Source organism: Diabrotica virgifera, chromosome 8 (genome assembly GCF_917563875.1).
Source record: "Diabrotica virgifera virgifera chromosome 8, PGI_DIABVI_V3a".
NCBI classification, from domain to species: Eukaryota; Metazoa; Arthropoda; class Insecta; order Coleoptera; family Chrysomelidae; genus Diabrotica; species Diabrotica virgifera.
The window spans coordinates 140,564,193-140,589,380 of record NC_065450.1 but is presented as its reverse complement, the minus strand read 5'-3'; the positions used below and the strand labels follow the sequence as shown (position 1 = coordinate 140,589,380).

Here is a 25,188-nt window from a genome sequence, read left to right as displayed (position 1 = left end):
AACCTCTCTCAATCATCCAATCCATCTTTTCCCCTTCCACATTCCAAGAATCAGAACATTGACTTTTCCATTTGACAAACAACAGTCACCCTCAAATTTGTTCCGACAATCCTAATTACTTTCGGAGAAACTCTCCCACATATACTCGTATTGAAATGACGATATTAAAATTCCAACTTTCTTTTCAATTATCAATTTCAAGAAATTGATAATCACCTATACAGTAAACAATTTTTTTCCATTTTAAATCTAAATACATAGTTCTTTTCACTTTAATTATTCACAAAAGTCTTTAATGGTTCCGCGGAAAGCTCGTTAAAAGAGAAATCTATTTACATCCTAACTAAATTCTAATAAATTTTGAAACAGCTCAATATACAGGGTGTATCAAATTTATGTGCCCGCGTTATTAAAAAAAAATTTAATTTTTATTTTGCTTTTGATTGATAAAATGCAAACACAATAATACATACATATCCGCAAACAGTTTCCCCTTTTTAAATAAAAATTGAGTCATACTTCTGAGCTCGGTAACTTTTGAATGGTATAAACAATTTTCAAAATTAGACATGCGTTGAATAGGCATTGATAGTACTATCAGAAGCCGCAAAGGTCGGACTTAAATTTTTGAAATTTTTGGGAGTTTTGGGGACGAGAACGAAAAACAGGCCCTAAATGGGAAGGACCGTAAAATCCACACCCTTGGACCAAAATGATTGGTTGACTCAAGTCTTTTCCTAAACTTTAAGATGAAATTTGGCCCAATTTTCAATTCAGTCAGATTTAGAAAATCGAAAATTTCGTGTATATACAGGGTGTTAGTAAATAAATATGAAAAGCTTTAAGGGCTAATTCTACATGAAAAAATAATGCCAGTTTGCTCTATAAACCAGAGGTGTGCGGTCCATGGAAGCGGGGGAAGCACCGCTTCCCTATACTTCGATATAAGAAAATATATTATTAATTAATATTTAATTATCAACAAATTTTCTCTAATCTAAGTAATCTATTATGTAGGCAACAGGATCGAAAATATTGAATTTTATCGCATAAACCAACTCAAATAATAATATACACACAATTTAACGCATCCTATACCAAGGGTCCGTGCCTGTACGTAAGCTCTTTTCAAAATCAGCGCAGTTGATCCATCCAAATGTTGGCCAGGCGTTGTCAGGGTTTAATGACCGCACCCACAAGTTATCTTGAGTTCGCGCGAATTTTCTTATCCTGGAAGCGATTCTCTGGTCGTGTTATTACGGCCAGCATTTACTTAAGTTAGTCAAAATTCGTAGAGTTACGAGGCGACGTTTTTTTAATTGTAAATTTTGTGCTGTCGTTTATCTTTTTCTGCAATGGAAGGAGCATGGACGGTCCTGTGGATTTATGAACAATATAGACAACTGTTTTTGTATTTGTATTGTGTGTAGTTTATTAAAAAAATAATTTTCAAGTCGAAGTCATCAAGAGAAAGTGGACATTATGAAGTCTGGTAGGTTAAAGGAGCCCATTAATTTGGAGACAAAAGTGGAAAAATCGGCAAAGAAATTTACCAGCATTTCCATGTGGGTTTTTATGAAAAATATGAATGGTTAACTGGCTGCAAAATTGTATCTAAATTATTTTGTTGGCCCTGTATTCTTTTTAATACAAGCGAAAAAACGCATTGGAACTTGGTCGGCATTACAGATTTAAATAATTTTCACAAAAGTGTAAAGCGACGTGTAAATAGTAAGTGCCATTTAAGTGCTACAATAATTAAAGAAAAAACATTAGGGGCATATCGCATTGAAAATAGTTTGGACAATCGTTTAAAAATAAACAATAGACTTCACAATGAAAGCGTTAAGAAAAATAGGGATGTGTTAAAACGGTTGATTGATGTAACTTGTTTCTTGGAAGAGCATGAATTAAGTTTCAGAGGTCATGCATAATGAAACAAGTGAATCGGCTAATCGAGGAAATTATATAGACCTTGTAAATTTTTTGGCAAAATATGATGAAACCCTAAAAAATCATTTTATTAATTCCACAGTTTTCCGAGGTACCTCAAACAGAATCCAAAACTACTTAATTAAATATACTGCTGACGTTGTAATGGATCATATTAAAAATGAGATAAAAAAAGCTCCATTTGTTTTAATTGCACTTGATGAAACAACAGATGTAACCAATTTTTGTCAGTTATCCGTTGTTGTGCGATATGTGGTTGATGGTATTCCTCAAGAGAGATTTTTAGAATTCGTGAACATAACTAACGATCGGACTGCAGAGGCTATGTTTCAAATTGTGTGTGATACTATTTCTAAGCTAGAATGTAATTCCAAGCTTGTCGCTCAGGGCTATGATTATAACTCATCAAAATTTCCCACAGAGGTATTTAATTCCCTACGATTAAATTATGGAAATTTTTTTGATGTCCCAGCTTTGAACTCTCAGTTAAGTGTCGTTTATGAAACACGTGACATTAGTGAAAAAGAAATTCCCAGGAATCTGTTAAATTTTTTAAACACTACTGGTTTAAATAAGTCCCTGTGTAAAGTGGTCAAATTGTGTGAATGAGTAGTAACTACCCCAGCCACAAGTGCATCAGGTGAACGCAGTTTTTCAGTGTTAAAACGCATTAAAAGTTTTACACGAAATTCAACCAGCGAAGACAGACTTTTTAAGTTAGCCCTATTATCTATTGAAAACGAATGCATTAAACAATTGTCAGAAAATCCAAAATTTTACGACGATGTTATAGACAAATTTGCACTGGTTGATAGGAGAATAGACCTCAAATACAAATAAGTGTTAAAAGGTGCGTGTTGTGGAAATGCCTCGGAATATAATAACAATTTTAAATGGAACTCTTCTTTTTAAGTTTAAAGAAACCAAGCCCGGAGTCGAGGTCCGAGAAAGCAATACAGATCGATAAGTCACTAGAAATAGCGGGAATAGAGCGCCTCACGCTGGCCTGCATTGATCGGGGTAGGATTTCGTGTGTGTCTTTGTACCCAGGACTCCCACATGATAAGCACTTTGCTGATAGAGAGCCCCTATAGTAGTCCAGGGCGCATCTGTTTTGAGATGGACGTTGAGAGGTGACTCAAATTTTTTTGCAGAAATTGCTTGAAAATAACTCAAATAATAATATTTGAGTTATCCTCCCACTCAAAATGGTTCGGAACATTGTTTAAATAATCAAAATATCAAAATATGAAGGAACAATTCGATCTTTTGTATTTTTTTTTATTATAACTTTAAAACTATTCATTTCTGAGAAAAGTTGTACCGATATAAAAGTTGCGTAATCAAATTTCCTACAATAAAGAATTGGTTAAAAATTTAAAAAATAGTCACCCTTGTTGCAAAATAGCAATAATTGCGAAAGAAACCATACAAACACAGGTATTTGCATTTTACGTTTTTCAACCATTTATGCTACACTTAGGACCTTCATGTTTTACCCAAAAAAAACTTTATGATATAGTAAAACAACACTGTGAATTTCATTAAGATCGGTTTAATAGATTTTGCAATCCAGCTCTCGCAAAAAAAAATCATTTTTTTAAATGTTGCAGGACTGAAAATAAAGCAGACAGCAAGTTGAATTTTTTTTTGCTTATAGAAGTGTACTGTACCTTTCATCTGCAATTTGCAAAATTAAAATCAATTAATTACCACGGCGTCAGGAAATTTTTTAAATTAACATTAATTTTTGGTGCTACGCGCAGGACAGCGGTGTTCGATTCACACACGTTGATTTCCACCAAAATTTCTTCCAATCTTTATCTAATATATTATTTTAGAACTCTATATTTTGTTGTATTTTATTATTTTAATTCCACAAAAATCAAACTAATTTTATTATTGTTTTTGAAATATTGTTTAAACAATTGCATATGTTTAAAACTAATAAACTTTTATTCTCTAAGTTAAAATATATGAACAAAGAAAGTTTTTGTTAAAAAAGTGTTATTTCAAAGGATAGAGTATGTGTTTTTATTTTGCAATAAACAAATTTATTTATTTATATCGAAATGTAATAAAAATTAAAATGTATCAATCATTATCAAAGGTCATTGGAATGCCCAATCAGAGCAAAGTATGCACTGCCCTGCGCGTAGCACCAATAAATTAATGTTTATTTAAAAATTCCTGACGCCGTGGTAGTTAATCGATTTTAATTTTGCAAATTGCTAATGAAAGGTACAGTACACTTCTATACAAAAAAAAAATTTTTAACTTGCTATCTGCTTTATTTTCAGTCCTGTAACATTTTGAAAAAATGAATTTTTTTTGCGAAAGCTGGATTGCACAATTTATTTTGCAAAATCTATTGAACCGATCTTAATGAAGTTTACAGTGTTCTTTTACTGTATCATAAAGTTTTCCTGGATGAAATATGAAGGTCCTAAGTGTAGCTTAAATGGTTGAAAAACGTAAAATGCGAATGCTTGTTTTTGTATGGTTTTTTCGCAATTATTGCTGTTTTGCAGCAAGGGTGACTACTTTTTAAATTTTTAACGAATTCTTTACTGTAGTAAATTTAATTACGCAACTTTTATGTCAGTACAACTTTTCTCGGAAATGAATACTTTTAAAGTTATAATCAAAAAACGAAGAAAAAAATCGAATTTTTCCTTCATTTTTTGACATTTTGATTATTTAAACAATGTTCCGGACCTTTTTCAGAGGGAGGATAACTCAAATATTATTATTTGATTTATTTTCAAGCAATTTCTGCAAAAAAATTTGAGTCACCTCTCAACGTCCAAATGTACTAATATTTTTACAGATGCGCCCTGGTCTATAGCGCATCAGAGTGCTATCGGAGGGGAAGTGGATAGTATGAAGCATTGGGGCGGGGTGGAGCGACGGCCGCTTCTAGGAGTAAATCCTCCAATCCTCCTCTCTTTAATGAATTGTATCACACGAATGTCTTTCTCAACGGGCGTGCAAGTCTCTCAGGCTGGGTTAAACACTATTGCTTGCTTGCTTGCTTCGTTTTACAGGTAATTTTTTATAGTTTTTGTTTTGAATCCATATAAGTTAACAAGTAGTATAATATGAGGTATTAGGTATATACCTTCTATTTACCTATTAAGCAGATACATATATACTTATCACATAGTATATATTTTGATCTCGACCCCCGTAAGAAAATAATTTTATACTCGTATTAAATCGCTTCTCCTTCCGAAAATGTCACCGCACGCCACTGCTATAAACATATGTCTGCAAATACTTCGTTTCCGAGATACGGGGTGTTGAAATTTTTATTTCAAACTGCCAATTTATTTATTGCTCTAAGACCACTTGAGCTATGAAAATGAAATTTAGTGAGTTTTAGAAGCTAGTTATTGCGCATTTTTGACATACAACTAAGAATTGTGTATTCATCATTGGCGCGCATACAGGTAATAGTTTGAATTTTCTAAAGAAAAAAATAGTACGCCACTGAGATATTTCAAATTAAAAATTATTTTTAAATTACACGTTTAATTTTTGATAAAAAACCTTTCTTGAATTTTTTCATGTGGTGAACCGTTTTTATGCAGAAAAATAAAACATCTTGACGCGTATTTTTCATTTCTTAATACATTATCCATAACTATCCAATATAATAATACTAAACTAGAACAATAACAGAAAATATTACTAATAAGATTTTAACTAGGTGCAAAGCTACAAGAAATGTTTAAAATGATCTCCTTTGCAGGTAACAGCAGAATTTTATATTCATCATTGGCGCGTGTACGGGTAATGGTCTGAATTTTTTTTTAAGCAAGAAATAGTACGCCACTGAGATATTATGTCAAACTAAAAATCATTTTTCAATTCCTCGTTCAATTTACGACAAAAAATCTTTCTTGCCCTTTTTTCATATGAGGCACAGTTTTTATACAAAAAAAATAAAACATCTTAACGCTTACAAAGTATTTGAGGTAGTTTCTATGTGTATAGAAACTTAGTTCAATTACTTTGTAAACGTTAAGATGTTTTATTTTTTTGTATGAAAACGGTGCCGCACATGAAAAAAAGGCAAGAATTATTTTCTCAGAATAGGTTTAAATAATAAAATTATATTCATAGAAAATGTATTTAATAGTTATACACTCACCGGCACAAAATTCCGCCACCCAAAATTTTTGATTAATTTTGACAATTTATAACTTTATTATTTGTACTCCGATTTTCAAGATTCTTGCACCAGTTTGTAAGTACATATATTGTTATCGTTTGGTATTACTCCGGTAATACAAAAATTTTGCCTGCATGGCATTATACGGGGGTGAATGGAAACGTTGTATTTTCTCCTAACTTTAAATCATTCTGTGGAAAAATGGGAGAGCTGATTTTGTTTCATAGTTATGTCATCCGAATATCTCTTTTCTAGTAAGAGCTGTACCATTTTTTGTAAATAAAAACACTGATTGACTCATAAACTAGAGGTAGGATTGAAGAGATTAGAATGGCCCGCATGCAGCCCAGATCTCAATCCTATTGAGTATTTGTGGAATGAATTAAAAAAAGCTATTCGCCGTCATCCTAGGCCTCCAGAAAATTTGGTACAGACATGGCCCAGGTAGAGGAATATCGGGCTATTACCCAGGCAAGGATAACCAGAGCCTATTTTATTTAAAATCAGGCCCGAGGCACTACACAATTTTCGGGCCCCTAAATATAATTTAATAATAACTTTTTTAAATAATATTAATTAATAGAAATGTAGTTGCACCAGAAATTTTAATTTTTATTATCGATAAATAAAATTTATATTTTATTTATCGTTAAAATGTTAAATGTTAAGATGTCGTTAACAGGCTCAAAATGTCGCCTGTCAAAATATTCAGTTTGTTTTAAATGTCATTTTTCTCGAATCCTGAGAAAACTAATAAGTACCTATTTGTGAAAAATTTAAACGCAAAATGAAATATTACGGAGGGTAGAAAGCCCCTGAAAACTTCTATGTTTGTTTTAATAAGATACTGGGGTGAAAAAAAGAGAAAATTTAGTGATTTTTAATTTTAAATATCTCGTTCAAAAAAACTTTTTGTTTATTTTAAGAGACTTCTACCCTCGGTCATAATGTAGTCTTTCGTTATGCGATTAAATATTTCAAGAACACTTACTTATCAGTTTTCTCATGATTAAAAAAAATGAATACTTACATTTAAAAACATTGAGTATTTTCTTTGACAGGCGACATTTTGCGCATATGCCCTTAAACAATTAAACAATATGTAATTATACCTCGTATTGTTATCATTTATCATTTCCTGTTCGTAAAATGAAAGAATTTTGAAAATTTATTTTGTTATTGTAATAAACATTTTTTTTGGTTATCTTTCCGGGCCCCACTAAAATACGGACCCGAGGCAGGTGCCTCACGGGCCTAGTGGTAAAATAGGCACTAAGGATAACTCATCTTTATTCGATGCCAAACCGATAGCGAGCAGTCGTTGCTGCAAGAGGTAAACATACCCGCTATTGAATTGTATTGCTTTGTTGTTAATTTTGTTTTGTTAATTTTAGTGCGTTTGATAGCTTTAATTAAAAAAACCTTCAAAGTAGTGTTTTTATTTACAGCTCTTACAAGAAAAGAGATATTCGGATAATTCAAAAAACAAAACCTTAGTGATACCTACAGGATAATACAATTATGTGATACCTCCAGGATAATGCAACAAAATAAGCCCTCCAATTTTTCCACAGAATTTTTTAAAGTTAGAAGAAAATACAACGCTTCGATTCACCCCCGTATAATGCCATCTAAGTAAAGAAATTTTGTTACCGGAATAATAAAAAACGACGTCAATACATGTAACTACAAACTAATGTAAGAATCTTGAAAATCGGAGTACAAATAATAAAGTTATAGATTGTCAAACTTAATCAAAAATTTCCGGTGGCGGAATTTTGTGCCGGTGAGTGTATATATAAAATTGCATAAAATAAAAATATTTCAGTTCGGCTAATGGATTAAGAGCGTAGGCGCAAAATTTCACATAAATGCTTTTTAAAAGCATTCATTTTTTTTCGAATCCTGAGAAAACTAATAAGTATTTTAGAAAAATTTAATCGCAGAATAAAAGATTATATTATTACCGAGGGCCGAAAGTCCCTGAAAACCTCTATAATGTTAATTTTAATGACTTACAGGGGTGAAAAAAAGAGAAAATTGTGTGTGATTTTTAATTTGAAATATCTCATTCAAAAGAAATTTTTGTTTATTTTAAGGGACTTCCGGCCCTCGGTAATAATGTTATCTTTGATTCTACGTTTAAATTTTTCGAAAATATTTATTAGTTTTTTCAGGATTCGAAAAAAAAAAATGAATGTTGGCTGTTGGCTCAAAACTGTGTGCCTATGCTCGTAAGTCCATAGTCAAAAAAATCACAAATAAACATAACATAAATAAAAAACATAAAACGTTGTGGCATACTAAATGAATGAATTACATTTCAAACAACAGTTTCAAATCATCTATAGACAACTTATTCTTGGCTGCCTGGACTGTGCCTGTCAACAAAGCGTTTGCAATTCCCAATTTTTTTTCTTGCAAATCTAAAATTTTCTTTTCTACGGTGTCTTCCGCCATAAATTTATAAACGAATACCGGTTTTTGTTGGCCTACTCTGTATATCCTATCCTGAGCTTGATTTTCTAGTTGTGGGTTCCAATGCAAATCGAGTAAGATCAAATGGTTGGCTCCAACTAAGTTCAAACCTACACCTCCAGCTGTTAGGGATAGTAGCATTACACGCAAATCGTCCTTCGGATTGTTGAGCCTAAAAATTATCAATATTTCAATTATTTGTTTGAAGACTAAGGCAAATCTGGCAAAAAACACAAGCACCCCAAAACAAAAATAGATTAAGGGGGGTATAGTTTGAAATTTTCATTTTTTAAATTCTTTTAAATGAAAATACTTAACTTCAAGAATACTCTCTGAAAATTTCAGGTTAATCGGATTAAAACTACCAGAAATAAAGCATGTTGAATATTCCAACCTTCGACTCGCTTTGCCGCGGTTTCGCGCCAGCACGCGCTTGAGCGCAGTGAGAAACGTTCAACAACTGCTCCCCTTCCCTTTGTAGATTTCTCCGCGATTAAAAAACATATTCCGCTTTACGCCACTTTACGATTTCACATTTAAAAAACGAAGACGAAGACAAAGTTGTCAAAAATTTAAACGCGTTTTTCTCAAAACTACTTTTCCAAACGGGGTGGACGTTGCAACTCAAAAACTACCCGACCAATCTACCTGAAGGTTTTCATAGATTTTCTTTAGATATTTCGTGATATACTTGTTGTCGCTGTCGAGATATATTTGTTTGTATGCTTATTTTTTGTTTAACAATAATAAATATGTTGATTTTCATCGTTTTGTTACAAAGAATTTCGTTTTTTGACTTCCTGAGTGGCACCAAGAACTCAAAAATCGTTAAGAATAAAAAAACTCGACAGAGTTGACTCGACAAAGTTATATAGGCTAATAAAATCTTTTTGAAATTTTTTTTCACATGATCCAGTGACAAGTTCCGATGTCCACCGTGTTACAGACATCTCGGAAAAAATTCATTTTTTCTGAAGTGCCTGTAAAAATTTGCCACCGTTGGCTTATTTTTCAATATTTTTCCTTGAGAAAATTGTTTTAAGTATTCTTTGAATTGTACTTAATATGCTTATTTAATTTAAAAATAAAATAATTGTACCATAGCTATAGTTTTAAAAAATATCACAAAAATGTGCTTGAAATGTTGATTTCAAACCATACCCTCCACTTAAACCAAGCTATAGCACTATTAAAAACAATGACATAAAACGATATCTACAAAATGTATCTACAACACGAAAGATTAATCGACCACAACTTTCTAATCCGCCTATCCGGGCCAGTAACTGGCGATGGGCTAAAAGTAACAAAAAAGCCACAGTTTTTGCCAAATACCTGGAAAACGTGTTCCAACCACATGCTCAAAACAACAACCCTGATGTAGAAGACAATAATATTCAATTGTATTTAGAATATCCATAACAACTAGAAGCACCATTGGAGAAATTCACTGCCAAACAAGTTTTCAACAAAATCCAAACAGATCTGAATCCAAAAAAGTCCTCAGGATCGACTTACTCACTGCAAGAATTCTAAAAGAACTTCCCAAGAAAGGAGTGCAGATATAATAGAATAATAGAAATATATGCTTTATTGTCACTGAAATCTTTTACAATTTTATGGACAAAGCAATACAGTTTACATACAGTCAAAAGAAAAATAATATCAACAACAAATAACAAATAACAACTACAATTTAATAAAATTAGATAAATCGTCAATATACAGTAAATAAGATATAAAACCAAAGACAAAAACAATTAATTGCAAAATTTATATACATTGCAAATTGAAAATTGAACATACTTACAACAAATAAAATACAACATTAGGAATTGACAGTTTAAGCTACTGCGTATGAAACCCAATTTTCTTAGTTATTCATTAAGAAATTCTTCTATTGAATAATATGGTCTTTTAGATAGATAGGCTTTTGTCACTTTACGGAATTTTGGGAAAGATGTTGCAGATTTAAGTTGTAAAGGCAGATGGTTGTAAAGTTTTTTTGCGGAATATAATATAGATTTTTTTACTAACTCAGTGCATGGGATCGGTAAATAAATATCAAAAATTGAATTTCTGGTGGAGTAAAGATGATTGGGCCTTGCTGGAAAGGCATGAAGCTGTTTACGAATTAAACAAACCGTTTCTAGAATATATAAAGTTGGAAATGTTAAAATTCCGTGATTCCTGAAGTAACTTCTGCAATGTGTAGATCTTCTGAGGCCAAACAGATACCTTATTGCTCTTTTTTGCAATTTAAAAAACGTCAAATTGAGCAGCTTTACTAGAACCTCAAAAAGGAAGACCATATCGAAGATGGGACTCGAATAACGAAAAATATGTTATTTTAGAAGATGCTAAATTGAGTTCCCTTGAGACAGATCTTATTACATAGCAAGCTGAGGCGAGTTTCTTAACGAATCGATATGAAGGGACCATTTGAGGTTGCTGTCTATAAAAATACCAAGAAATTTTACATAATCAACGGTACTGATCTGGCTGTTATTAAGAGGCAAAGGTTGAAGAGCTCCTTTATAGGATAATGCTACTGTTTTATCTACATTAAAAGAGAGTAAATTAGAGTCAGACCAGGTCTTTATCGTCAGTAGATCCGAAGTTATAGTTTCATGAAGAGATGCTATAGTTGAGTTGCTCCAAGTGATACTGGTATCATCAGCAAAAAGAAAAATTTTCCCATCGATTTTTAAATTAGTGATGTCATTTATAAAGATAAGGAACAGGAGAGGACCCAATACTGAACCTTGCGGTACTCCACATACAATGTTTTTGAGACTAGAGTCAGTATCATTTGCTCTAACTAGTTGTTTCCTATTATTCAAGTAGGATTGGAACCAATTCAAAGAAATACCTTTAAGGTACTAGTACACTTTAGAAGACCAAAAATAAGCATTTTTTCAAGATTTTTTTTCTCAGAACCTTTATTAAAAATGAACATAAAACTTTTTGCATATTAATATCTAACTCTTAGAGAATACAAAAAATATATCTTTTTTTATTTATGAACGTACACTATTATTGTAGAGGGCGCCAAAGTCGAGGCCTCTAAAAAAAGTAGTTCCGATGGCGGACAGTTAATCTCAGGATTGGCATCTCTGAAACAAAAAAATCGTACGGCATTTGAAAAAGGAAGGTTTCTTACGTGAAAATTTACCACCTTTAGTGAAAAATTCCGCAAAAAAAGATTTTACGAAAATTTGAAAAAAAATTTGTGAAAAAATCGCCGGTTTTTCTTCAGTTTTTCATGGTTAAAAAATATTTATTTTTTATTTTTTGGTCAAATTGTGGTAAATTGTCACGTAAGAAACCTTCCTTTTTCAAATGAAGTACGATTTTTTTTATTTCAGATATCCCAATTCTGAGATTAACTGTCCGCCATCATTTTTCGAGGCCTCGACTTTTGCGCCCTCTACAATATTAGTGTACGTGCATAAATAAAGAAAGATGTATTTTTTGTACTCTCTAAAAGTTAGATATTAATATGTAAAAAGTTTTATGTTAATTTTTAATAAAGGTTCTGAGAAAAAAATTCTTGAAAAAAATGATTATTTTTGGTCTTCTAAAGTGTACTAGTACCTTTCCATAGAAATTTAGTTTTTTAATCAAGATGTCGTGATTTACACAATCAAAAGCTTTGGCATAGTCACAGAAAACAGTGGCAGTATAAAGATTATTGTTTAGTGCTTGATAAACCTCATGTAGTACTGAAAACATGGCATCAGTGGTACATTTATTAGTGAAAAAGTCGAATTGATTTTGAGATTAAATATTGTTATCAACGATAAAGGACATAAGTCGAGTTTTAATGAGTCTCTCAATAATTTTGGAGAGTACCGGTAGTAAGGCAATAGGTCTATAGTTGCAGGCATTAGATTTTTCGCCACCCTTAAAAAGAGGAATAATAATGGCTGTCTTTGAGCAATATTTAACACATATTTTTAACGTAATCTTAAGAACTTGTTATTATCCCCTTTTGTGGAAAGTAGCACAAATCGTTTAACAGACAAACCAGGCAAACCTATAGAAGAAGTTAAGTCCTATAGACTGTTCAGCGGCCTTTTGGATGTCTCGCAGGCTTTTGATAAAGTCTGGCACACTGACCTGCTATACAAAATAAGACAAGTCCTTCCTCTCAACTACTTTTTAATCCCCAAGTCCTATCTTTCTGACCGCCATTCCCTTGTAAAAGTAAAGGATCAGTGCACTAACTTGTATACAATTAAAGCTGTTATACCTCAGCGCAGTGTCCTTGGACCTGTTCTCTACTTACTCTACAAAGCAGATCTTCCTACAAGTCAAAACATCATCACCGCCACATATGCAGACGACACAGCAATCCTTGCGGCTCGCTCAAACCCGTACCTCGCCTCGTAACTGCTGCATAATAATCTCGGTAAAATAAAGATTTGGTTACAAACATGGCGAATTAAAGTAAACGAAAGTAAGTCAGTACATATAACGTTCACTAATCGAAAAGGTACATGCGCCACTGTCTCATTAAATAACCAAGTACTACAAAGTATGATGTAAAACACCTAGCTAGGTATGCACTTGGACCGCAGATTAACGTAAGAAACACATATTCACAAAAAGAAAACAGTTGGGTCTGAAACTCAGTAAAATGTACTGGCTAATTGGAAAAAGATCACAACTGAATTTGTACAATAAAATTCTAGTATGCAAGTCCGGGATAAAGCCAATATGGAGCTATGGGATTCTATTCCAATCGAAGACCTTCCGCATTATCACAAATACACTGTGGTACATGCCCAATGAATATGTACATCAATCGCGATCTTCAAATGAAGACTGTCAACGAAGAAATTGCCAGTTATTAGACGATTTATTACTCGGGCGTCTCAAATATACACTTGCTTACGCCCTTCTTCTTCGAAACCCCTTTGGTCTCTGTTCTGTTAAGTAAGTAAAAGGGTTCTTGCACTTTCTCAGGTTTATTGAACTCAATACAATACAGTCAGTAGAAGAGATGAGATCTGCCATCGGCCATCCGCGTTGACGTATTAGTGCCTTACTTCACAACTTACAGGGTTGCCAGATTGTGCCGATAGTACATCTCCCTCTTTACAAAAACAAATTTTCATGAAATTAAATAATCTTTCAGATAAGCTGGCCGTCGAGATATCCTTTTCGGGCGAGACGAATCCTGTTCCATATTAGAACAGTTATTTTCTGTATTTGGAACTGTTAGCACAATATTGTTATCATTACACAACTCACTGTTTCCCGCACAATCCTTCCGACTCGCACAATCTTCCCACCTACCTTCTTTACTATTAAAATTAGAATCAGAAGTGGGCAGAGGCAGTGCTGGAGTAAATTCAGGTTCAAAGTAGTATGGTGCTGGAATGAGGTCATGACGGTTTCGTCTGTAATTTCCAGACTTGGTTTTTACTATATAAGATCTTGGTTCGTTTAAAATGGATGAAATTTTTCCGTACAACCTCAAATCAATTACCCAAACACTGTCTCCTATAGATAAATCTGACAAAGTCCTGGCCCTATGTCTTTTATTAAACTGGAAGGCTGATTTTTCTTTCGCTCTATTCTCTCTTTCTACCACCGAATCAGTATTAACGGGATTATTTAACAATTCTGGAATTACGGGTAAGGGAGATCTCAATTTACGATTCATTAGTAGTTCGGAAGGCGAAAATCCACATTCAAGGGGTGTGGTACGATAAGCTAATAAAGCTAGACTAAGGTCTTCATTTTTCTTAAGGAGATTTTTTGCTATTTTAACTGCAGCCTCTATGCATCCATTGGATTGAGGGAAATAAGGGCTACTAGTAATATGTCTGAAATCATATTGAGAAGCAAATATTCTAAATTGAGTACTGAATTGAGGCCCATTATCTGAACGCACTATTTCTGGAATCCCATACCGACTAAAAAGTTCTTTAAGTTTGGATATTATTACCAATTCAGTCATAGTGGTTAATTTAAATATTTCAAAGAAACGGGAATAATAGTCAGTAACAATTAAGTACCAGCAGTTATGTTTAAAAAGGTCCAAAGAAACTTTCTGCCATGGGCGCTCAGGAAAAGGATCCCTTATAAGGGGCTCTACCGGATTTGTTCTATGTTCTATACATATAGGACAATTTCTAACTAAATTTTCGATCTGAGTGGATAGACCCAACCACCATATTGAAGCTTTTGCTATCGCTCTACATTTTACAATCCCTAAATGACCTTGGTGGAGATATTCTAAACACCGAAATTGTAGACATCTAGGGATAAATAATCGGGAATTTCTCAATAATAGATTATCGCTAAAAGACAACTCCAACCTATAATTATAATAAGGCTTTAAGCATTCCTCTAATTTATTTTGTTCAGGCCAACCCGACGTACAATATTCTCTTAATTTTAAACAAATGGGATCTTTTCTCTGTTCTTCCTTAATTTCTTCAATAAAATACGGCTTTACTTGAACCGAACTAACTATAAGATGAACATGAGCTTCTACTTCGCTTGCTAATTCGTCTTCAATTGGGCCACTGCTATTCTCATCGAACCGACGTGAAAGAGCATCCGCTACAACCAGCTCTTTGCCTGGAGTATAATGAACCTCATAATCATATCTCATCAATCTAATTCTGAGTCTTTGCAAGCGAGGTGTGAGCTCATCGATCGGTTTTGATTTTAGTACTTGGACCAACGGTTTGTGGTCAGTCTCTAAAACAATCGGTATCCCAGTGATATATTCTTGAAACTTATCAGCAGCCCATGTCAGAGCTAGGGCTTCCCGCTCTATTTGGGCATATCTTTTTTCAGTGGAAGAAAGCAAACGAGAAGCATAGGCAACAATTTCCTTTTTACCCTCATTAAACTGAATCAAACATGCTCCCAATCCAAATGATGAGGCATCCGCTGAAACTGCTATCTGTTTGGTAGGGTCAAAGTAAGCTAAACATGGACTTTTTTGTAGTAATTCCTTAACTCTTACAAAGGCTTGTTTCTGCGGACTGTCCCAGATAAATGTGACACTCTTTTTCAGTAATGACGTAAGGGGCTCTAGGATTTCAGAGCGATTAGGTATAAATCTACATGAAAAATTTATCATACCTAAAAACTGTAGTAATTCTGTTTTATTAGTCGGTTCTGGAAAGTTAACAAATGCTGAAATCCTTTTAGGTGCAATTGACACTCCTTCATTTGAGATTTCGTGACCTAAATACTGGAGTTTTTGAACAGCAATCACACATTTATCTTTATTTAGAGCTATACCTTCAGCTTGTATTCTGGATAATACTTCATCCAGAATTTTGTTGTGTTCTTCTAGTGTTGGAGCATGGATTAAGATATCATCTATGTGACTAATTACACCGTCCAAACCAGCTAATATTTTGTTTAACAATATAGAAAAATATTCGGGGGCACAAGTGATACCGAAGGGAACTCGAGTGAATAGATACCTACCGAAGGGAGTTATGAATGTGGTAAGGGATTGAGACTCTGGGTCTAAACGAATCTGATAAAATCCAGAAGAAGTATCAAGTTTTGAGAAATATTTACTATCTTTTATTCTGGCTAAAATACTTTCAACTTTGTTTATAGGAAAATATGAACGAAGAACAGATTTGTTTAAATGGGTATAATCCACACAGAGTCGAACTTTTTGGCCTTTTTGGACCACAACAATGGGACTGACCCAGTGGCGGATCCAGGGGGGGCGATGGGGGCGATCGGCCCCCCCTCTCAACCCAAGTGATTTATTTTTTTTTAATTATAATACAGTAAAACCTGTGTTACTGGCCACCTGCCAAAATCGGCCACCTTTACTAACGGCCAGTTTAAAAAATCCCCAAACCAAGTATAAGTAGACTACAAAAACTGGCAATACCGGCCACCTTTCCATATCGGCCAAGTGTTCTTTCATTTTTAGTGGCCGCTACTGACAGGTTTTACTGTATAAAGATTACAAAAACATTCATTTATTTTTCAAATGGATAACTATACATGTTTTAAAATTACAATATTATATGAATTACATATAAATATATTTTTTTGAAATGAGTAATTTATAATTCTTAGATATACCTACGTTAAGAATTAAAAATGATTACAATAAGCATATTTAAACAAATATGTAATGTACTTATATATACTGTGAACGCATACCTAAGCAACTAAGCATGTCCACTCTCGTATAATTATAAAATCGGTTGCAGATAACGGATTCTTCGAAAATCTCTCGAAAATAGCGCGCTCAGCAAAACTATATTAATTTGCCGAAAATATAAATGTATTATGTTCAAACGCCGATTGCTGACCACGAAAAAAACACCCTTTGCTTATTAATTATTAGTCTATTAGTCATTTTAGTGTATTTTGTGTATCGATGCAAGTAAGTAACATCTCTGATGCAAGTAACATACTGATTCGTACAGATCTTAGTTTGTAAATTGTTAGAGTGATTAATATTATTATGAGTTTATTCTTCTTTTTTATATTAATATAGTTTGTGATTTACGAAGAGTTATAAAATGTCAAATAAACGAAAATAAGCTTCTACCGAGAACTTGAAAAGTAAAAATTCAAATGTCGCAATATAGCTGATTATTTTGTTAAAAATCAACGTAATTTGGGTGATAGTGATAATATTAATAGTAATGAAGATAATAAATATGTACAAGGTATATCTTATCAGATAGATCATACTATGACTGACACCTACTGATCTTGGAGCAAATTTAAGTTCTGAGAGCATTCAAAACAAGTCATGCGATTTTTCAGTGTGTCCGATACAAATCAACGATGATGCACTAAATACCAATTCTACTTTCGAGTTTTATGGAAAAAGGTATGTCTTAGGTATATATGCATGAAATGTATGTCTTATATATTATATAAGTTTATTCTATATCACGTTTGACAGACGTGAGTATTTATGCACGAGTACGATAGATAGTCATTTATGTCGCGGGATGCAATCATCCACATATAAAATTATGGTAATGAATTAAATTTTAAACTTCATATGGGAAAGTACATCATGTGACACCTCATTTAAAAGCTTTTGAGATAGTGATTACAAAAATGTATAGGTAATGCTTGTGCAAAATCTCGGTCCAATGCTTTTTAAATGCATTCATTTTTTTATAATCCTGAGAAAACTAATAAGTATTTTTTTAAAATTTAAACACAAAATGCAAGATTACATTATTACCGAGGGACGAAAGTCCCTGAAAACTTCTATAATGTTTATTTTAATAAGTTACAGGGGTGAAAAAGAAGAGAAAATTGAGTATGATTTTTAATTTCAAATACCTATATCATTCACAAGAAACCTTTTGTTTATTCTAATGGACTTTCGGCCCTCGGTAATAGTTTAATAGGTATTTTATTCTGCGTTTAAATTTTTCAAAAATTCTCGTATTAGCTTTCTCAGGATTCGAAGAAAATGAATGTGTTTAAAAAGCATTTGACCAAAATTTTGCGCATGTAGGTATTATACATTTTTGTAATCAGTATTTCAAACGCTTTTAAATGAGGTGTCACATGATGTACTTTCCCATTACGAAATATCATTAAAACTATTTCGACTTGAATTTGTTTGCAATTTAAAAAAGAAAAGTAGTTATTTTGATTTTTTGAGAATTACATTCGTTTAATTCATTATTACATTTCCGAAACTACTGTAAGTTGTTAACTTATAAAGTCTCATTTTGTAGGTTTTTTTTTTAATTTTAATGATAATTCACTACATATTATATTTATTTTTCTTTCATCAACTTTATGTATTATGTATATGGTGTCCCAACCCAAAAGTAGCGGAACCGTTGAATATTTCGCGAAATGAACATCGAATCGAAAAAATGAAAAATATGTGTTCAATAATTTTTAAAAATCTATCAAATGATACCCAACACGACCCCCCACTCGACCCCCTGAAAGTGGGATGGGGGTAACTTTAAAATATTAAATGGAGACCTTCAGTTTTAATTGCAGATTTGGATTCCTTACGTAAAAGTAAGCAACTTTTATTCGAGACATTTTTCGAATTCTGGATAGATGGCGCTATAATCGGAAAACCATTAATCGTGATACCATAGGTAATTTATAGAAATGGTTTAATCTCTCTAAAAACACTCTCAAATGAAAAATCAAAATACACAAGTTTAATATTTTTCAAAATCCTATCGAATACCACCAAACACGACAGGATGCCATTCGGTAGGTTTTTGAAAAATATTAAACACGTGATGTTTAGTTTTTTATCTGGAAGTGTATTGCTCGAGAAAGACTATTTCTTTATTATTCTATTTCTATATTCTATATATTATAGCGCCATCTATCCAGAATTTGAAGATATGTCACGAATAAAAGTTGCTTACTTTTACGTAAGAAGTTCTAATCTTCAATAAAAACTGGGGTTTTCCATTTACGATTTTAAATTGAGCCTATACCCCACCTCCAGGGGGTGGAGTAGGGGGTCGTATTTGGTGTCATTCGATAGATTTTTAAAAATTACTGAAAAGGTATTTTTCAGTTCTTCGATCCGATGTTCATTTCGCGAAATATTCGACCGTTCCGCTTTTTTTGACACCCTGTATATACATATAGTTTAGCTCTCCAGAGCTCCAGGCCTAGAAGGCCCATGGCTTGGTTTACTATTCTTTTCCATTCTTTCCTCCTTGCTGCTTTATTTTTCCAATTTGTAATTTTAAGTTCTTCTGTCTCTTTATCTCTTTAGCACCTATGTCTTTAACACATAAAAAAATATAAAAAAACATTTTTTAAGAAACGGTTTTTTTTTAGTTACGAGTGGCCAAAATTAAAAGTATTATAAAAAATCAACTAAAAACCAAAAAATAAAACAAATTGAAAAAATCTAACACATTCGTTAAAGAAAAGCGTGGGGCGAAAACCGTTTATTCGATCAAGACGCACCATGCTTTTCTTTGACGAATGTGTAAGATTTTTTCATTATTTTTTGGTTTTTAGTTGATTTTTTTATAATACTTTTAATTTTGGTCAATCGTAACTAAAGAAAAGCGTTTCTTAAAATTTTTTTTTCATATTTTTTTATTCAATTTTTTATTCATTATCAATATGTTATTACAAATTAAGTACTTAGATAAAATGAAATGATTTCATTTTTGTATGAAAAATTAAAAAATTTTAAATATACTTTTGTATTATCTACATTTTTACGCCTACATAATTATTTATATTTGATTTCAAAAGATTGAGCTCTGGTGTGACTTTTTCCGTGTTATCGAGACCTAGGTGACGTGGTATGCTGGCTGGAGTATCTCCCAACAATTTTCATACACATCTGGCAATCGAGTCGAGAGTAATATGTACAGCTTTCTGCATGGTCTTATAAAGATATTCATTTAGAGACTCAGCTTTTTTATGTTTTCGAGGAGGTTCTTCGGAATGACTCCAGTAGTAGACATAATAATCGGTATTGTTAGGGTATTTTGCATTCTCCATTGTCTTCGTATTCTTAAAGCCAAATTATTATTATTGTTATTGTTATTACAGTAAAACCTGTCAGTAACGGCCACTAAAAATGAAAGAACCATTGGCCGATATAGAAAGGTGACCGGTATTTCCAGTTTTTGTAGTCTACGTATAATTGGTTTGGGGAATTTTTAAACTGGCCGCTAGTGTAGGTGGCCGATTTTAGCAGGTGGCCGGTAACACAGGTTTTACTGTATATAGAAATTTAGGCAATCGGCCCCCCCTCTTAATGATGCTGGATCCGCCACTGGACTGACCCACTCTGTAGGATAATCAACAGGTTCAATTATTTTTAGATTTAATAATCTATCAATTTCTTCTTTTAACGGTTGGAGTAATGGAATAGGAACTGTTCTAGGGACTGATTGTACATAGGGTTTAATGTTGTCTTTTAATTTAATTTCCATTTCTGTTTTAAATGTACCTATATCATTAAATATTGTTGAAAATTTTCTGAAAACTGCCTCTGGATTAAATACATTATTTATATTTTTTACTGTAACATTTTCATGAAATTGTAGAAGTTTTAAGTCTATTATTGATTTCCTTCCTAAAATAGGTTTAGATAAATTTTGTATAACAAACATTTGAGTTTTTGAAATGCCATTATTATGACAGAGGGTAACAGGAAGAGTTCCTACTACCTCCAATTTAATGCCAGATGGACCAGTAACTTTTTGATAAGGCTTACATAAAGTTTTTAATATCTCTTTAGGCATCAGAGAACTAGGAATACATGAAACATCTGCTCCAGAGTCAATTAAAAATTCAAATTTTGTCTGCAGCTCAAACACAAGCACAGAAATCAGCCACTCTCGAGCCTCAATATTATTAATATAAACAGAGCCGACAAAATTCAAATTATTACCCTCTGAATTTATCATAAAATTATCAATTTCTACAGTACTAACCTTATTTTCCCTTTGACCTTTACCAGATAAACAAACTGATGCCCAGTGCCCAAACTTTTTGCACTTATTACACTGAGACCTTCTAGCAGGACATACCTCCCTAGAGTGAGATTGCTGACCACAAAACATACACGTGTCTCCCTGGAAATTCTTTCTTCTGATGTTGTCTGCCTTCTGAAATGATCCGGTGACATTGCCTCGTTCTCTATTTTGGACACCCACTTTTGCTACTTCTTGAGTTAGATGATAACGGTTTTCATTACGCAATTCCCGAGTCTGATTTGCCTGCATTTCTGCTTGTTTTGCAGCAATAATACAATCTTTCAAAGTCAGAGTACCTTGTAGTTGCAAACGTTCGCTAGTTTTTGTATCTGACATTCCTACCACTATGCGATCCCTAATTAGCTCTTCCTTAAGGGTGCTGTAGTCACAATATTCTGCCAACGAATGTAAACTGGTAATAAAGTGTTCTATAGCTTCTCCTGGTTGTTGAATTCGGGAGTTAAACTAAACCGTTCGAATATTACGTTGCGACGGGGAATAAAGTGATTTTCAAAACTCTGTAACATCTCCGAATAAGTAGCTGGAATTTTCGGAAACTGTAGAACGATTTCTTCGGCCTCATCTCCCATTATATACATAAGAATGTCAATTTTGTCTTTCTCCGGCTTCTGATCTTGTCCCGACACGCTCATGAAACGCTGGAACCTCTTGCGCCACTGGGGCCACCTATTTGGCTGTGAAAACGTAAATTTCTCCGGTGGATTTACCTGAACAGGCATGTTAATTGTCGTTGAGCCGCTACTAACGTCTAAATCTGTATTTGCCATTGCCATTTTGCTTTGTGTATGATTTCAACACAACGTACATAACCTAGACACTACACATGGAAAAGTTAAACTTCACTAATCATTTTTCTCTCTCTTCACTTGAAATATTAAGTTAATCTGGAAAAGTGCACCAGCTGCCACCATGTTCTGTTAAGTAAGTAAAAGGGTTCTTGCACTTTCTCAGGTTTATTGAACTCAATACAATACAGTCAGTAGAAGAGATGAGATCTGCCATCGGCCATCCGCGTTGACGTATTAGTGCCTTACTTCACAACTTACAGGGTTGCCAGATTGTGCCGATAGTACAGTCTCAAATATACACTTTATGTTTTACTCGCCTTTTTGTACCAAATGTCATAATTATAGCAACACAAGTGGTTTTTGTTGGATCTATTTTATTATATTATGACTTCGTAAAACAATGACCACAAATATACTGAAGAAAAGTAATGACAGTAATAATGATTGTAGAAGGTTGAAGAAAAGATGCCCTATTTTGGACAGGTAGGAAGGGGAGACTGATATAATATTCTTCAACTTATTATGATGGGTAAAATCGAAGGACGCAGAGGAATTGGTAGAAAACAGGCCTCTGGGTTGAAAATATCAGTGGAAAGCAGAGCAACTATTTAGAATACCTCGAGACAGAGACAGTTTTGCCATGTTAATCGCCAACGTCAAGAGGACTTGGTAGGGCACCTTTAGAAGAAGAAGGTTGAAGAGTAATGAAAACATGGAATGATGTGAATTTCGAAAATAATGTCATTACTGGTAATGTCATTATTAATGATCGTGTACGATAAGAAAAAAGTTTACATACTTGTTAACCATGTCCATTCTCTTGATAACAGGAACGCTTCCGTCTAACTGGTCATATTTTACATTAAGTTTCTCGAGATGGTATGCAATGAGATTCAAAAACGAGGGCCACTGTGAGACAATGACAGCTTTATCATCATTTGTCGTCAGAACTTTTTCGTTTAGAAGTTTGATAACAGCTTCTACCTTACTACTGCTCCATGTTTTCGAGAATACTGGGTCTGAAGGAGATAATACATTATGTACGACCTGTTTTAGTGAAGTGTCTTCTTCGCTAAGATCGTCAGCTACTTCAGATGTACCAGGCTGTTCTGTATCATTTATGGTTAACCTACAAATGATCAATAATGTATAAACAAAATAAACTGTTTTGTTTTGATTCAAATCGAGTCTCTTGCTATCCTCTGACATCGTGTTTCTGGGTCTACCCATTATCAAAGAGGCTTTGCAAGAAGACTGATTTGAATCAAAATGCATTGAGAATCAAATGAATCAAAATGCAAAATGCATTGACAACAGCGAGGTACAGGAGGTGAGTTGATGTAGGTAGTATTTCTCGATTATTTTCCGCTGTCGTTTTGGCGAGCTGAGCGAATCCGACAGTTTTCTTCTTACCTATGCTTTTACCTATCCTTATATGAGCGGTGATCATATATCCTTTTTATGTCTTTCCAATCCGGCGAGGTGAGCTGGATCTCCTTTCTTCGTAAATTAGACGATCTTCGATCAAGAATGGTCTTACAGTTACGCTCAAAAGGATCCTAAAACAGACAACACACAAACGGAAAATGAACACAGTCAAATAATGGACACAGTTAGAAAATGGGGCTTACATTTTGACGGATCCAAAGACCCCACAGAATTTTTGGAGGGGCTATACGAACTTAAAAGCTGTTACCGGATTCGAGACGATGCTTTACTGAAAGCACTATCAGAATTACTTAGGGGAAAAGCGATACTATGGTTCCGAACCAACGTCGACTCCTGGGAAAACTGGAACAATTTTGAGGAGGACTTTAATCTTGCTTTCAAATCAGCAAACTGGTTAGACGATTTGGAACACCAAAACAGAACGAGAACGCAGAAAACAAACGAACGGTTTAAAGATTTTCTATTAGAGCTTCAAACGCTAATCAGAAGGTACGGCAAAATGGACAAAACACAACAATTAAAAAGAATTTACAAAAACATGCACCCAAAAAAGATGTCACGTCCATCAAAGACCTTATACGCCAGACTGAAGAATACGAAACGATTCAACACGACACACAACACTCCAATAAAACAAAGATACAGACCGAAAAAACTCCGCCATGCAACAGATCATAAACGACGAGATAGACACCATGTTGAAAGAAGGAGTAATAGAAGAGTCTAACAGCCCCTACAGCTCACCAATTGTCTTAGTAAAGAAGAAAAATGGTAGTTACCGATTTTGCATAGATTTCAGACGTATCAACGAAATTTCCGAAAAAGACGCCTATCCACTTCCTTACATCAATCACACATTGGACAAATTAAAAGCAGCAAAATACATTTCAACATTGGATCTAAACAACGGTTATTGGCAAATACCACTGGCAGAAGAAAGCAAACCTTTGACAGCGTTCATAGCACCGGGTAAAGGATTATTTCAATTCAGAGTTCTTCCGTTCGGACTACACGCAGCATCAGCCACGTTCCAACGCCTATTGGATTCAGTTATAGGACCCGAAATGGAACCTTACACTTTCGCATACCTAGACGATATCATAGTTTTACGAGAAACGTTCGAACAGCACATGCAGAACTTAAAACAAGTATTTAAACGATTACAAGATTTAATTTAGAAAAATGCGAGTTCTGTAAAGACGAAATCGTATACCTCGGTCATGTAGTCAATAGACAAGGCATCAAAACTGACGAAAGCAAGATTAAGGCTATCATCAAGTACCCAGCCCCAAAATCTATCAAGCAGCTAAGGAAATTCCTAGGAACCACATCTTGGTACAAACGTTTTATTCACGATTACTCGACGAACATAGCACCACTAACACAATTATTAAAAAAGAAACATAAGTGGATTTGGGGTACAGAACAAACAATCGCTTGTTCTGTACTGACACAGGCTCCCGTTCTAATTTGTCCAGATTTCAGCAAAAGATTCTTTCTCCAAACAGACGCATCAGACTACGACGGTCTCGGAGTAGCTCTAATTCAGAAAGACGAACAAGGACACGATCGAGTCATAGCTTACGCCAGCAGGTCTTTGTCAAATGCGGAGAAAAACTACAGTGTAACAGAAAAAGAACTACTAGCTATCATATACGGAATAGAGAAAATGCGACCATACTTGGAAGGATATCAATTTTCAGTCGTAACCGATCATCAAAGTTTAAAATACCTACAAACCATAGAAAATCCGTCAGGAAGATTAGCCAGATGGGCTATGGCGTTACAACAGTTCGATCTCGACGTCATTTACCGCAAAGGAGCACAAAACCACTTAGCAGATGCCCTCTCT

The 25,188-nt window shown here is 33.8% G+C and overlaps 1 protein-coding gene across 1 annotated transcript in view; it reads right to left on the bottom strand.

The window, feature by feature from the left end:
- Window positions 1-4,728: 4,728 nt before the first annotated feature.
- LOC126890278 (transcription termination factor 2-like) overlaps window positions 4,729-25,188 on the bottom strand; it is a 128,345-nt gene continuing 107,885 nt past the window's right edge. The window contains 2 exon segments of the mRNA XM_050659135.1: window positions 4,729-8,780; window positions 22,687-23,016. Coding sequence (XP_050515092.1) covers window positions 8,447-8,780; window positions 22,687-23,016 — 664 coding nt within the window. The 3' untranslated portion in view covers window positions 4,729-8,446.